We start from the raw sequence: 14,409 nt of genomic DNA on the forward strand, positions 1-14,409 counted from the left end.
TGATCAGTTCTCAGGAAATTCTGCTCGGCCCTGTCGAGAGGCAATAAACCTGGTTTAGCTTGGGCATGTCACACTACCCAAGACAGTCGTCCGGGGATTTGTGGAGGGAGGATGTTGACGGGTAAAACAAAACAAAAAAATTGGTGGTTGTGGGTAACATCAAGGAGCGGACAAGCCACAATTGGAAGACCCAGTGAACAGGGCACGGAATAGGTCTGACTAGTCACTAGTGCCATTTCCCCATTGCTACGACCCATCATGTCACATGTCATGTCTTTGGATCATAATCATAACAAATTACAATAAAACACTGTGGTGTATCAAACCCTGGTGATTTAAGGACAATTACAAGAGAAAACGAAACTTCATCTCGATGTTAGATGACATGCTGTCCTTTGGTTAGTATCATGATTAACCGCAATGACGGAGCACTCCCTTTCCCTATCCTCGGGGTAAGGGTGGGAACAGGAAGGAAAGCTCTTTATCTTTGTAGTCAGTGTGTTAAGGCAACGTGCATAATCAACTACAGTGGGCTACACTTTTCTTCGGCTTCTGGCAGAACCACAATATTTCACTTCCAGGCTAGGAGTTCCGTGGCCTGAGGCAGTACATCAACGATTTGTCAGTTTAGGTCAGAGGAAACCACTCCGCCGACAGTCTCCACCCTCCCTTGGTCGTGAGGCCGTTACAAACACAGATAATGTGTAACACAGACAATATTTATAACAAAAAATATTAAACAGCATAGATAATATATAGCTCTGTGTCAGTTAGGAACTAAGCCAGCCGGAAGACTGCAATTTTTGTACTATTAATTTATTACAACTTACCTACATGTATCCGCACATAAATTTGACGACCGACATGTCCAAGAAAAACATGATTTTTGTGTATTAATGATAATGAAAACATGAATGTCTGGGAGGCACCTGAACATGCGCACTTTTTGTTTTGTTAGTTTGTTTTTTGTTTGTTTGTTTTTTTGTTGTTGTTTTTTTGTTTTTGTTGTTGTTTTGCGTGGGAGGAAGAGAGGTGGGAGGAATATTTAGTTCTCTCAAACTGAGTAAATTTTTCTTGGGTGGCGTTTTAGGTGTGAAGATTAGCATCACCACTTTGTCGGTACAAGGACTTTGTCGGCAATGACATGCGTTGTTGACCAGGTGAGCCTACAGTACTTTTGATAGCACCTGAATAACGGGGTTTCGGACATTCTTCACAGTGTTTGTAGTCAACGGCCTACAGTTGTCGGTGTGGTCTCGACAAGGTCTCGATGACAGGCTTTCCCTCCAGCACTCTGGCTTTTATTCGGACATTTTGTCAAGAATCAATTTAAATATTTTTTAATATTATGAAGCTTAAAAATCATTCTTAAGAGAAAGGCAAAGATCCCCGTAGTCTAGTCACCATAGGGGCATGAAAGTAAGTGGTTCATCCTGTCCAGTGCACGGCATGTGGATGTCGGAGGAAGACGGAGCCTTGCCTCTCCTTCTGCTTTTATCTTCCCTGATACAGTCAATACCTTTTTCTGCTCACTAGTTGCTGAGTGAACATGGAAGTCGTTGAACGTGGTGGGTGTTCACAGGATCGAGCAAGTTTAGAATCAGCGACCTTCTGTTTCATAGCAGAGCCTTCTGTCACTCTAACAAGGAGAAAGATTTAACACCAGGATGGCGGATCACTTAGAATCAACTGTGAAAAGGTCATGGGGACTTACAGTGCATTTCCCTTCAGCAAAACATGGTTCTTGCTGCTTTGAGTATAAATAATGTTGCAGACAATTTGGGAAAAAATGCTTCCAAAGGAAGTGCCTTCCTTTCCATAAGTCAGCTAGTCAAAGTTTTGAGAGATTTTTCATATCATTTTTCTCTTTCTTTCCTTTCCTTCTTTTTGTACTTATTTTCATCTCTATAAAAGCTGTCTGGATCATTCTCTTACTGGACTCTCGCCAAGTTCTAATTTCAGTTCTTCATGGTAATTGTTAGAATTTGTCTCTCTGCTCACTTGTTCTCCCTCCATTCCCCTCTTCCTTTTTCACACACACGCCATTTTCGTGTGAACTGTGTTCAGTATTTCTGAAGAATTTGTCCAAACGTTTTATTTACTGGCTTCGTACTAATCGTCACATTGTCTCTAAAAGTTTCGCTCTAATTGAATTAAAGTGACCCTTTAATCATATATGTTTATGAATTTGCTTGAATCGCCCCAAGCTTGATATATGACCTGCCCCGTGTCAACTTTCGTCCATGATTGTGACGATGACTCACTCGTCGTCGCTGTGAACTGTCCCTGTGCTCCTCTACACGGCCTTAACCCTTTACATTTCCACAAACACACAACAGCACGCGCACGTCGAGCTCTTGGGACTGGAAATATCACGATGGTGTGGAGCCTGCAATCAGACAATACTCTCCATCCTCCGTTTCTCTCAATTGCCAGCAGCTGACTGGGTAATTGCTTTAGCTTAGTGAGCAAACCCTCGCATGGTTTTGTTGGGAAGGTCGAAGCCGTTATGCTTAATTAAAGCACGGAGGTAAAATGTTAGTCTTCCTGACTTTTTATTCTCTTCTACTCCCATCCCATCCTTTTTCTTTTCTGTATCACTCCCCTCGTTCTTTTCTCTCTCTTCTGTGAAGATTATAGCATGACTAGCAAGCTGTGCCAACATTCGGTTGAACAAATGTTGTCAGTAAGTACATGAACCCTCGGAAAACGTCAATGTGATTGTTAAACTAGCATATTGTCCGAACTTAATTGGCTGTGGGTTTGAAACCGATTTTTGTTGGTTAAACTCATTGTTTCAAGGTAATGTTTCAAGAACGGGAGAGTCGAGTTGTACTGTGCTCTCAGAAACTAGTTTAAAGTGTTTCTGATAAAATATAGTTTGCTCGGGAGGTAGAAATTAAAAAATTAGGGAATATCTGTCCAGCTAATGAAGTTTTCATTATGAAAAATGCAGTGTAGTGAATTAATTTTGTCTACATGACGACGCCATTTTGGTAGCGGCTTCTTTTTAATAATAAGTTGTTTGTTTTTTTTTTGTAATTTATACATGGTCAGTTTCTTATCTGGAAGTAGGTAAAGGGTTCACAAATTTCATCGGCAAACATTTCATAGATCAAGGTTCCAATTTTTAAAGAAACATTCAGGAAGTCAGCCTTTAAGTATGTTTCAGGTTGACTTCATCTGGTGATGCTGTACTAAAAAAAAAAGGTTAACAACCGCAAGTTAATATCAATGGTTCGTTAAGATCTAGATTGGTGGGGAAGAGAGCGATGACATTAAGGCATGGAATGAATAAGAAAAAAGTTTCTTGTATATTTGTTCACATTTTCAGCTAATGGGAAGAACGATGTTACAAATTGTCAGCATCCGCTGTTTGTGTAGCTTTAATAAGATTAGACATCCCTTCCTCCTTCTGTAAAATTCTGCTCACAAAATTATGAACTACATGATAGGTTTCTCCTCTGTCCAGTTTTGCGAACCACGCCTTTCTGTGTGTCAAAACTAACAAACAAAACATGAGATGCCTCACAAGTAATAGTTAACAAGAATCGCTAACGACTGAATCTCGATCTCATTAGTAATAATGAATATCGTCAGATGTTGGCAATAAGTGCATGGGTGAACTCAAATTTCCCTCTTTAACCTGTGATGAGAATCTGACAAGTGGTCTCCATTCGCATTTTCGACGAAATGAAAAAAAAAAGGAGACCTGCGCCTCTGTGGGCAAACTAGACCAGGCAAACATTAAGAAGAACACAGGGTGCATGTCTCAACAAATTAGTTTCAAGAAAATCTGAGTAAACAGCTATTTGCGTCATACCGAGGAATTCTGGTTTCTCTCTCTCTTTTCTCCACACCCACCCTTTCACACACACACACACAGATGCAACCTGAGTGTTTCGACTTTGTGTCGACGAACCTTAGAAAAATTTCCATGGTCCAAAGAAGTCATTAAAGTTCATTCGGAGAGCGGTTCTTTTTTCCCTGTTTATAGGAAAGTGGTCTGGTAATAAAACGAATAAAATGTATTTACTGTTTTAGCTGTTTGTTAAAGTGGATTTTTGTGAATTTGTCTGGCAATAAAATGTCAGTCTGCCAGGAGAAAGCATATAATTAACCTTGTAAAAGAAAGTGCAAGTCGGGATTGAATGAGTGCAACATAACGGAAAGGGATCCCCAGCAGCAATGCATATCTTTATTTTCTTTTTAGTAGTGTGTTTTGAAATTTTTGTTTTAAATGTCCCCCTTTAAGCTATGAATAAACATTTTTCTAGACTTGGAAGAAAGTAAGAGGTTTTCAATGTTCCCAGCTACTCAAACGCCTAAGAAAATGGAAAAACAAAAATCCATGTCTGTCTACAACTCCAGTTTGATAAACAACCACCAAGTTATCTTGAAGACTTGAATAGTCTAATGAGTCGCAGAAAATTTTCACTTGTCACAAGTTGTGGCCTGCATGGGAGAGTTATCTTCTGAGCGCCCCATGGCCGTGATTGACTAATGGCCTCTCACTTCCTGCAAACTATCATAGAACTCATAGTTCTCACAAAACGAATTATGTAAAGCAGCTGCTGGCAAAAGACAAACATTACTGTGACTACTGTGCGCCATGATATCGTCATTTTAATCTCTGTCCGCCACCTTTCATCATGTGAACTTCGTTCAGTAGTGCACCCGTAATTAGTGCTGTTTCCTGTAATTAGCATGCAACTTAAGGTAAATAGGCATTAAATGTAGGGTACCAGAATATTCCCGTTTAGAGTCACTGACAAGGGCGAGCAGCTGAACGAGCAAAAAAGTCGAGAGAAAGATCGGAACAAAAGTCATTCTAAAGTATACTCCATTACTGACATGTTCAGCAAAAGTAATTCTCAAACGAGTAATAGCACTCATCGTAGATCGGCACTTGTTCATTAAAGATAAGTTATCCGTTTTTGTCCACTTCACAGTGCAGTGGTCCTCTTCCCTGATGGCCGCACTTCGACTGGCTCATTTTCACAACCCATCTCTCCTCTCACACGTTTAGTTTATTCCTTGTTGCTCCTTTGAGGACCAGAGGGCCGCAACAACACTCTCCAACGGACCCAGCTTAGGGCAGCCCCCTTCACTTGGGCCCATGTGGTTCCTTCGTCCTTTGCCTCTCTCTCTCTACTGTTCTTTTCCAAGTCTGCTCTGGTCTCCCAACTCTCTTCTTCCCCTGAGTATTCCAGTCAAGTGCCTGCTTTTGATTGTTGACCAGGGTTCTTCACTAATTCTTCTGTCAGTCTTAAAAGACCCTCATATTTATTCTTGACTTCACAGTTATAAATTTCCCTTGTTCTTGAGGTATGGAGTATTGAACTTGTAGTGTGGTCTGCCTGCTGGATCAATGAAGGACTTCAGCTTAATCTTGAAGACTGCCACTGGTGGTCTGAAGCAAGATCTCCACCTCTCCTCACTCGGACATCTTGAAGACTCCTTCTCCACTTTCAAGCAACTATTATAAGGTCAATCTGGTTTTCTGTCTGGCCATCAGGGGAAGTCCAAGTTGTCTAATGTATATTCTTGTGTGAGAACACAGTGACACCTATGACATGGTCATTGAAAGCGCAGAAGTCTGTGAAGAGCTCCCCGTTTTCGTTGCAGGTGCTGACACCATGTCTTCCCATGATGAGTTCCCTGTTGGTGTTATCATCTCCCACTTTGGCATTTAAGTCTCCCATAATGATCTTCAGATCTCTTCTTGGTGTATGGTCAAGCAGAGACTGCAGGGAACTGCGGAAGTCTTCTTTTTCCTCTTCCTTTGCTGCATTTGTTGGTGCATAGCATTGGATGATGGTGATTTTCCTTCCTTTGTTTCTGTAACAGCTTTTTTTTTTATTTTTTACATGAGTGGGTTGTTAGCCCAAAACAAAACCCCCAACCTAGAGGGCCAGGGTGCAACATTTTAGTCTGGCCTCTCCCCTGACAGACCTGTTCGGCTTGGTTAGACCTGCCAGGAGCACAAGGCTCCCACCGACATAGCTCTGATTGACAAGGCACACAAACCACCACACCTCTACAAGGTAAGTTGCACCAGCTGGTGGTGGCTCCTCTCAAGGATAGTCACCATTTCTTTGAAGACCCTTTCTTCCTCGCTAGTTGCATTGTCATCCTCTATGGCCCTCTGGCGTGCGCCTTCACTATGCCTAGCTCTTTCAGCGGTTATGGTCCTGCACAGCTTATTGGTATGGGGACAACAATGGGAGAGTTCTACCTTGCTGCAGCTACAGTACTGAATCCATGCAGGTGTCAAGCCAGTCTTGAGCACAGGGCCTCCATTAATACACCTGTAACAAATGGGACACCACCCAACTCTCTGGCTTTTTAAACAGTAACCGTAGGACTGTTGTTTTATTTATCATCATAGAGGGCATGATGAGCACCAGCGTTTATTTACTTATGTTGTCAACGTAAATTTTATTTATTTCACCCTCCACTTTGCTTCTTTACATGGGACATGTGTTGATCACAAAAGAGTGATTGCCCTCCAGCATGTCATGCTTTAGACACCTATGAGACCTTTCCCATTATTAGAAACATAAATCAATGAACATTATGAACAATTAAATAGACATGTCATCTCTAAAAATCAAAATTTTACTGCAGAAACTTGTAGCCTCACAGACCTTGTCATCTGGTTTTAATCTTACTTCATTCCTGCAATTAATTTAAATAAAAATTTGAATCCAACCTCTGGTCTTATTAAAAATTCAATTTTTATTTAACATACAATGATAATAAGCATCTCCACAGTCGTTTTAAATCTTGGAAGTCAGAAAAAAATCAATACACATCATTTTCATCTGGCTGTTCTGTGGCTGCTCTGAATAGATCATGTTCAATGCTGCTCATTTTAACAAGCACTTTCAAATAACCAGCCATGCAATCATGAACTCTTTTCACTCTGAAAATATAATTTTATATTTATAATTAAAAAGCACACAGCTGGTCAACACTCGTGTGAAAGATATTTCATACTTGTCATACATTATCATCCAAAACAAATTTTCCTAACTGTCCACTTCTAAAAGCTTTCAAAACTAGCACTGCTGCTTGAACAATGTCAGGTTTTATAACATACTGGTGTGTTGCAAGATCCAGGACTCGCTTCAATAAATTCTTCTTGGTGGCAACTTTGACTAAAAACATGACAGCATTGTCAATTGGCTCATCAACACAGAAGAAGTCCACATATGAAAACTTGCCTCTTTTATTCATCCAGAAAAGAAGATAATCTACTATGTTTTCCTCGCCTACTAAATGATCAGGCAAACAAGAACACAGAGCTAATCGCATCCCGTTTTCGATATTTGGAATATGAGGAGTAAGAATACCAGGGGTATCCACAATGTAAATAGGTGGGTTGCTTTCTATCTTTACCTTCGAAGACACACTACGAGTTACTCCAGCTTTGTTTCCAACACTTACCGCTCTCCCTTTTTTAGGAGCATTGGCCCAGCGGACAGTGTTAATGAAAGTAGATTTGCCAACGTTTGGGACTCCAATCACCATGATATTGTACTCTTTCAAACCCTCTCTGTTGTACCTGGGTCTTGAATCAGTCAGCTCTCTCACCACAGGCAAAATTTTATTTCGAAGAATGTCACACTTTTCGTATTGCCTCAAGTCAGTAAGAAACACGACGTGGACACCTTCCCTTTGCAGTTTCTCTATAATCTGCAACTCACGAATGTCTTTCTCTTCTACAAGATCACATTTGTTCAGCAGCAAAATATGAGGACGTTGCTGCATAAATGAGCGGAACTTGGAATCTCGACCTGAGAAAGGTATCCTAGCATCGTGCACCTCAATAATACAATCAATGTCCTTCAGTCTTGCTTGCATTCGATCTATTCCTTTGTGCATATGTCCGGGAAACCATCGCAAAATATCGAGATTAGGCACCACAAACTTTGATCGGAAAGCACCAGACAGCCTACTTGCCATGGTTTAGAATGGCGAAGGAGACAAGCGTGCTGCTAATTCCGACAACTCTCATACACATCTGCAAGGGAGAGCACTTTTGAAAAATAGTGGTCTAGGTTTTGGACACGGAATCACCGAGAGAAACAAAATCTAGAGAGCAAATGACGATCTTTTACTGTGTTAGAATGACAAACTATTTCTGGGTGCAAAGCAATTTTGTTGATATACAAAAATAGTAAGATATAAATTTTATCGTCACTTAGACTTACTCTAAAATTTCAAAAAGAATCTACGATTCTCATACAAAACACAAGTCGATCTGTAAATGTTGACTAGATATCTCTTTCGCTCTCCTGTCGTCTGCTTTTGCGTTTCGTGTTTTCCTGTCCACCGAGTGATGGACTGACTTGTTGCTAGTTAACTCTTATCTTGTGTGTTTGTGACTCAGTGTGGTGTGTGTGTGGTGTACAGTTTGAAGACGATGATAGATATTTTATGGTTAATGTTACACAGTTAAAGGTCTCTATATACTCGTACACCGATACAACGCAGGCACAGACACCGATATAATACTATGAGCATAATCCATAACATTTGTCACTATATTGACAAGCTTTCTTCATAAATCGAGGTAACATAACATTTGATTGATTGATTGATTGATTCTTTTTACACATTGCTTTTTATTTTTCCACCCTTAAGGATTCTGGTTGGTGCGCCTAGAGCTAATGATTCAAGATTGCCATCCATACATGAACCGGGTACGATGTTTCAGTGCAGCTGGAAATACAGAAGCAGCTGTAAACCTGTAACTGTGGATCAACATGGTATGTTAAATGGGTAACAATATTAATAAGTCATCATCTCAGCTCATCCAAAGGAGATAACACGTACACAACAATGTGTGTGTTATATTTTTTTATTCCCGCGATTTATGTGGATGCGAGTGATTATGTGTGTGTGTGGTTGTTTATATTGTCTGCGGTGTGCATCAATGGCTGTAGATGTCTATGCATGAAGAAGTCCTTCATGTGAGTGTTTTCTACAAGGATATTCATATAAACTATAATAGTCTAATCCATGTTAGTAAAAGTATATATGTATAATGAATCTATACAGTGTTTATTCTTTAACAGCAGCTTATGAGAAAACTATGCGAAAATAATGCATTTTTTTTACATTCACTATATAAACACATCCTTAGAGAGTTATTTTCATCTGTTTTGTTGCTTGGTTTGTTAATACGTACAATTTAAATATAAGCAAAAAATTACATTGAAAATACATAATACAGTGGAACCTCGGTTAACGAACTTAATCCGTTCTGGAAAGCTGTTCGTTATCCGAAATGTTCGTTATCCGAAACAATTTTTTCCATAAGAAATAAAGGAAATAAATTTAATTGGTTCCCAGCCCCTGTTGACTCGCTAATATGTGAAAGTTACAGGCTATATAGGTATTTGTTTTAATGAGAACAGTTATAATACAATATAAATGGAGTTAAATAAACATAAAAACATTAACGAAAGCATTTCAACATCAGAAAACTTGCCGTTTTGACGGCGTGGGTGGAAGCAGGTGTGGGGAGGAAGGGGTGGAATTACTGATTCCCCCTCCATGAGAACACGTGACATAATAAAATCGGTGGTGACTTCGCTTTTCTTTAACTTTGAGGTTAAAGGAAAAAACTTGTCCTGTGTCTGCTCCTTCTACCTTTTGTAAAACTCTTCGGTAATACGACATCACATATCCGACAGACGCATGCCACCTTCATACTTTAAAATCATTTCCTTTTTCAATTCATTTGTTGGCCGCTTCCTTGTCGTTACCTCACTACTATTAATTGCTCTTAATCTTCTTTGGAGCCATGATTGAGGATTATCTTATTAAGATAAAGCACAACAATCACTAAATAAGAAGGATGCGCATAGAAAAGGAACGACTGATCGTGACTGTGTCTCGAGCGCGAATGATGACATGCTGGTCGGTCACGTGTGGTTCACGTGGCTGTTCGTTATCCGAAATTTTGTTCGCTATCCGAGACAAACTTTTAACGAAATTTTTGTTCGTTAACCGAAATATTCGCTATCCGAGGCGTTCGCTAACCGAGGTTCCACTGTACATGTATCAGCTATGTAACAGAGAATTTGAAATTGGTTTTTTTTATGAACATATAAAACAAATAAATTTCTGTAACTGGCTGACATACTTTAATACATACAGGACTATTTGTCATTTTCATATTGCAACATATTGACAGGCAGCAGGTTACACATGAAGATAATTATTAGCAGATGAAGTTTTACTTAAGCAAACAAGCATTTGCGGAGACAAACTGCTTCTTTGTGCTGGAAGAAGATATGGACTTGTTCATGGATAAAATCATAATTTTTATATTTGGTTTTTGGTAAGTGCTCATTTATGAAATGGAAATTTGTTGTGCAGGAAATGAAAAACAAACCATTCCAAGGAACAAACCTATTATTCTACAGAACAAGAAAGATTTTCAATGGCTGGGAGCTTCTCTGGATGTGAATCACAATGGAAATAAAAATGTTATAGTAAGTTCACTACAAAAAATGTGCACATGTATAGCAACCTACGGCTGTTCTCCATCTCTCTATAAACCTCTTTTCGTAGTGTTTCCCTTTATGTTGAGATGTTGTTTGAAAGGTCATAATGAGATCTAAACTGTAATGTGAAACATGACAATGAATGAAATGCAATGGGTAAAACTACCATTACTTCTTCTAGTCTTCTTGTTCCTATTCCCCTCCAGTGGAGTATAGGGCCGCAACTACAACCCGCCATCGGACCCGGTTCTGGGCGTCCTTCCAGTTGGGACCATGTCATGCCAGCTGTCTCCGCCTCTCTGTGGACTGATCTCCTCCATGTCTGTCTGGGTCTCTCAACCCTGCGTCTCCCCTGTGGGTTCCAGCCTAAAGCTTGCCTTGTTAAACTGTCGGCTGGCTTTTGTAAGGTGTAACTAATCCAGCCCCACTTCTGCTTCTTGATGTCTTGGCTGGCAGGGTTTTGGTTGGTTCTCTCCCACAGGTCTGTATTGGAGATCTTCTCGGGCCATCTGATGTTGAGGATGTGGCGCAGACACAAACTCTGCCTCACTCCAGTCGTCACTGCGAAGGGGTCAGTCAGCGTTCTGTTGTGGATTACCTGGCATGTTGAGTCCTCGTACAGCTGCTGGATGATGGCAATGATCAAGCTTTGGTGGAAATCCGTAATGCTGCATCAGTTTCCAGATGATTTCCCTGTCTACGGAGTCAAAAGCCTTTTCAAAATCCACAAAAGTTAATCATAGTGGCGATTGCTATTCGATGGATTGTTCGATATTATTTCGTAGCTTAGTGATTTGGTCTGTGCATGATTTTCCCTGCCTAAAGCCTACCTGCTGTTCTTGCCTCAGTCTCTTGTCTAAGGCATTCTTCAGTCTCTCCAGGATGATTTTGATCAGCACCTTGCTAGGAATGGACAACAGCGTAATCCGACACCACTGTGTCAAGTCGCCTTTTTTGGGTAGCTTTATTAGGTAGCCAAGCTTCCAGTCTGCTGGAACTTGCTCCTGTTCCCAAATTTTCTACCATTTAGTGTATTTTAAATTATTGAAGAACCAAGTCCTGTAAACCTCTCTCAAAATCTTTATTTTCTGGCAAGTTCATATCCTGCTGTTAATGGCTAAGGCTTCATATTATTAAAAGAGAAACCAAATGCCACATATGACATTTAATAATACAAATTAAAGTTTTGTTTGTCTTTCTTGTTTTCTAGGTGTGTGCTCCACGATGGAAGGATGCCAAACATGAAGTTCAAGGCCATTTATTTATGAATGGAATTTGTTATGAGTCTGACAAAAATCTGAAGTTTAATGAAGATAGTCCTTTGCCAGCTCTGGACAATGTCAAAATGCAGATTCATATGCAGGGTCACTATTCTTATGGCATGGGAAGCCTCGGAACGTCAGCACAATATTCAAAGGTAATACGATATATATGTAGTGGGAGATTGTGGTAGAAGATAAAGAGTTTAGTTTAGTCCTTGCTACTCCTTCAGGAGCATAAGGCCGCAACAACACCTCCAGCAGACCCAGTTTTGGGTAGTCCCCTTCAGACGAGCTCATGTGGTTACGGCATCATTTGCCTCACTCTCTACTGTTCTTTTCCAAGTCTACTTTGGCCTCCCAGCTCTCCTCTTCCTCTGAGGATTCCCAGTCAAGTGCCTGCCTGGAAATGGTGTCAGCTGGTTTGTGCAGGGTGTCCTATCCAGCCCCATTTGCATTTCTTGGTGTCTTTGCTAGGTTAATTTTTGTTGTTTTTTTTTTCCACAGGTTGATGTTGCAGATCTTTTCAGGTCATCTAATTCCCAGGATATGGTGTAGGCATCAGTTGGTAAAGGCCTGGAGCTTGTTGTTGATGTTATTTGTTACTCTTCAAGTTTCAGTCCTTGTTGACAATGCTCCCCAGATATGTGAAACGGTCTGTTTCCAGGATGTTCTCTCCTTAAGTTGGATTGGGAGTTCGTGCTTGTTGTTGATTCTCATCACTTCAGTCTTCTTTCAGTTGACTTTAAAGCCAGTCTTTTCTGCTTCCTCTGATAGCTTATTCAGTTTGGTTTGTGCATGATGCTGCTGATGAGATAGGAGACTAATGTCATCTGTAAAGTTCAGGTCTTCTAGATATTTGGTGAAGGTCTACTAGATACCGGTGTTGTCTTATGCATAATCCGGTCTCTCAGGAAGATTATTGGTGATAATATGCAACCCTGTCTTACTCCATTATGAAGGGTTTGGTGAGTTTGCCATTGTGAAAAATGTGTCAGGACAAGTCTTCGTACAATCCCTGGATAATGTGTATGAGCTTATACGGAATGCCATAGTGTTTCATCAACTTCTAGATGACGTGCCTGTCTACACTGTCAAAGGCCTTCTCAAAATCAAAATCATAACAAGTGTTCAATGTAAGTGTGCCGGCGACCTTCGGATGGTGAACTGTGCTCAATGGAGGTAGCACCTGTGTTTTCGAGCTCTATGATTTCTTGCTGAACTTTTGGATAATTACTATTGTTGTGGCGTAATAGTGCCATGGTTTTTTTGCCCTCTTGGAAGGATTTGAAGTGCTGATCCACCGGATATAAGTTTTATGTGCCTTGTGCGAAATTAGACCTAGTCTACCTGATTTCTCACGTCGCCATACCGGCCCTGCGCTGTTCGTAAGTTGTGCGCTAACCTCTCCTTTGACCCAGTATTAGCAGTGTTGCTATGTCTTTCCGGGGGAAGCAAAGAAACGTTTTGTTCTCATCACCCTTTTCTGCTAGCAAGGAGAACCCAAAGAAACTCAAACTAAAAACCGCGACGCCGTCTCCCTCCTCCATCCTCGTCATTTTCACCAGCTTCTGTGCATGTTGCCAGTATGCCTCTACCTGTGCACCAACGGTAAAAGCTGCAGGAAACTATGGAAACTATGGAGGCGGTCCTTCGTCATTCCAGATGAGATCCTTTCGAAAGTAAATGAGGCATTGTCATCTTCAAACCTGCGAGTGGTGACGAAAGTGATCATATTGGGAAAATGATTCCATCCTCGCGACAGCTCTATCCGTTATGGTAGGGGAGGGTAATAAAAGGCGTGACGGCCGAGCTCGACAATCGCTTACACAGAGGGCACCTCGTTACAGGCACAACAACAACCAGAGGAGTGAAAGACTACTAGCTGCTGTACGGTAAACTGACCTACGAAAACGATAGGGTTGCAGCAGTTACAGTCGTCGTGATTCAGTTAGAGTGTTTGGCATTCCGCTGAATGAGGGAGAGACGGCAGAACAAGTGGAGCAGAAAGCAATCAAAGTCCTCAAAGATACTGGAGTAGATGTCTCTTGCTACTGACTTGCTGTGGGTCCACCGCGCAGGGAAAGGCAACCAGGGGACCCGACCTGTGCTGGTCAAGTTTGTCTCTAGCGCAAAAGGAATGAAGTGATGGTAAGAAAAAGAATTTAAAAAGTAAACCCGGTGAGGAGCGCACCTTCATCAACGATGACATCACTCCTCTTCGCGCCAGGCTGCTCGGTTATGTCAAGAGACTGGGCTACATGGGGTGGACTATAGACGGCAAATAATGTGCACCAAGAAATCTCCTCCTGGACTTTCCCCTGCAGATCATCCAAAACCAATAGCGATCGAGACCCCAGATACCTCTTCAAGCTTGGGTGAAGGCTATTGACTACGCCTCTCTTGGTTGGAGTACCTGTCCGAGACACCGCAGAGAGTATCTTCCTTGAACCTGAAGACGAAACCCTTACGACCGATCATCAGGCCTAGGCAGCCCAGGGGGGGATAACTCTCGTGTCTTTCCAACTAGCGAGCCACAGTGTTACTGAACATTTGCGCCGGGCATATGCACGTTATGACATTCCATGCCGTCGTGGCCTACGGTAGTAAGTACCTACCCTAAGAAA

At 41.2% G+C, this 14,409-nt stretch overlaps 2 protein-coding genes across 2 annotated transcripts in view; one reads left to right on the forward strand and one right to left on the reverse strand.

The window, feature by feature from the left end:
• LOC112563932 (integrin alpha-9-like) overlaps positions 1-14,409 on the forward strand; it is a 31,474-nt gene that overhangs the window by 1,869 nt on the left and 15,196 nt on the right. Inside the window, 3 exon segments of the mRNA XM_025238406.1 lie at positions 8,653-8,777; positions 10,396-10,511; positions 11,734-11,940. Of these exon segments, the coding sequence (XP_025094191.1) occupies positions 8,653-8,777; positions 10,396-10,511; positions 11,734-11,940 (448 nt within the window).
• On the reverse strand, positions 6,719-8,022 carry LOC112563534 (mitochondrial GTPase 1-like). Its single transcript, XM_025237559.1, has one exon. The coding sequence runs from the start codon at positions 7,969-7,971 to the stop codon at positions 7,006-7,008; it is 966 nt and encodes a 321-aa protein (XP_025093344.1). The 5' UTR covers positions 7,972-8,022; the 3' UTR covers positions 6,719-7,005.

This window comes from Pomacea canaliculata, linkage group LG5 (genome assembly GCF_003073045.1).
Source record: "Pomacea canaliculata isolate SZHN2017 linkage group LG5, ASM307304v1, whole genome shotgun sequence".
Taxonomy (NCBI): domain Eukaryota; kingdom Metazoa; phylum Mollusca; class Gastropoda; order Architaenioglossa; family Ampullariidae; genus Pomacea; species Pomacea canaliculata.

What these genes read in the sequence shown, in the direction of transcription:
- LOC112563534 (XM_025237559.1), bottom strand. Translation starts at nt 7,971, where the DNA reads ATGGCAAGTAGGCTGTCTGGTGCTTTCCGATCAAAGTTTGTGGTGCCT.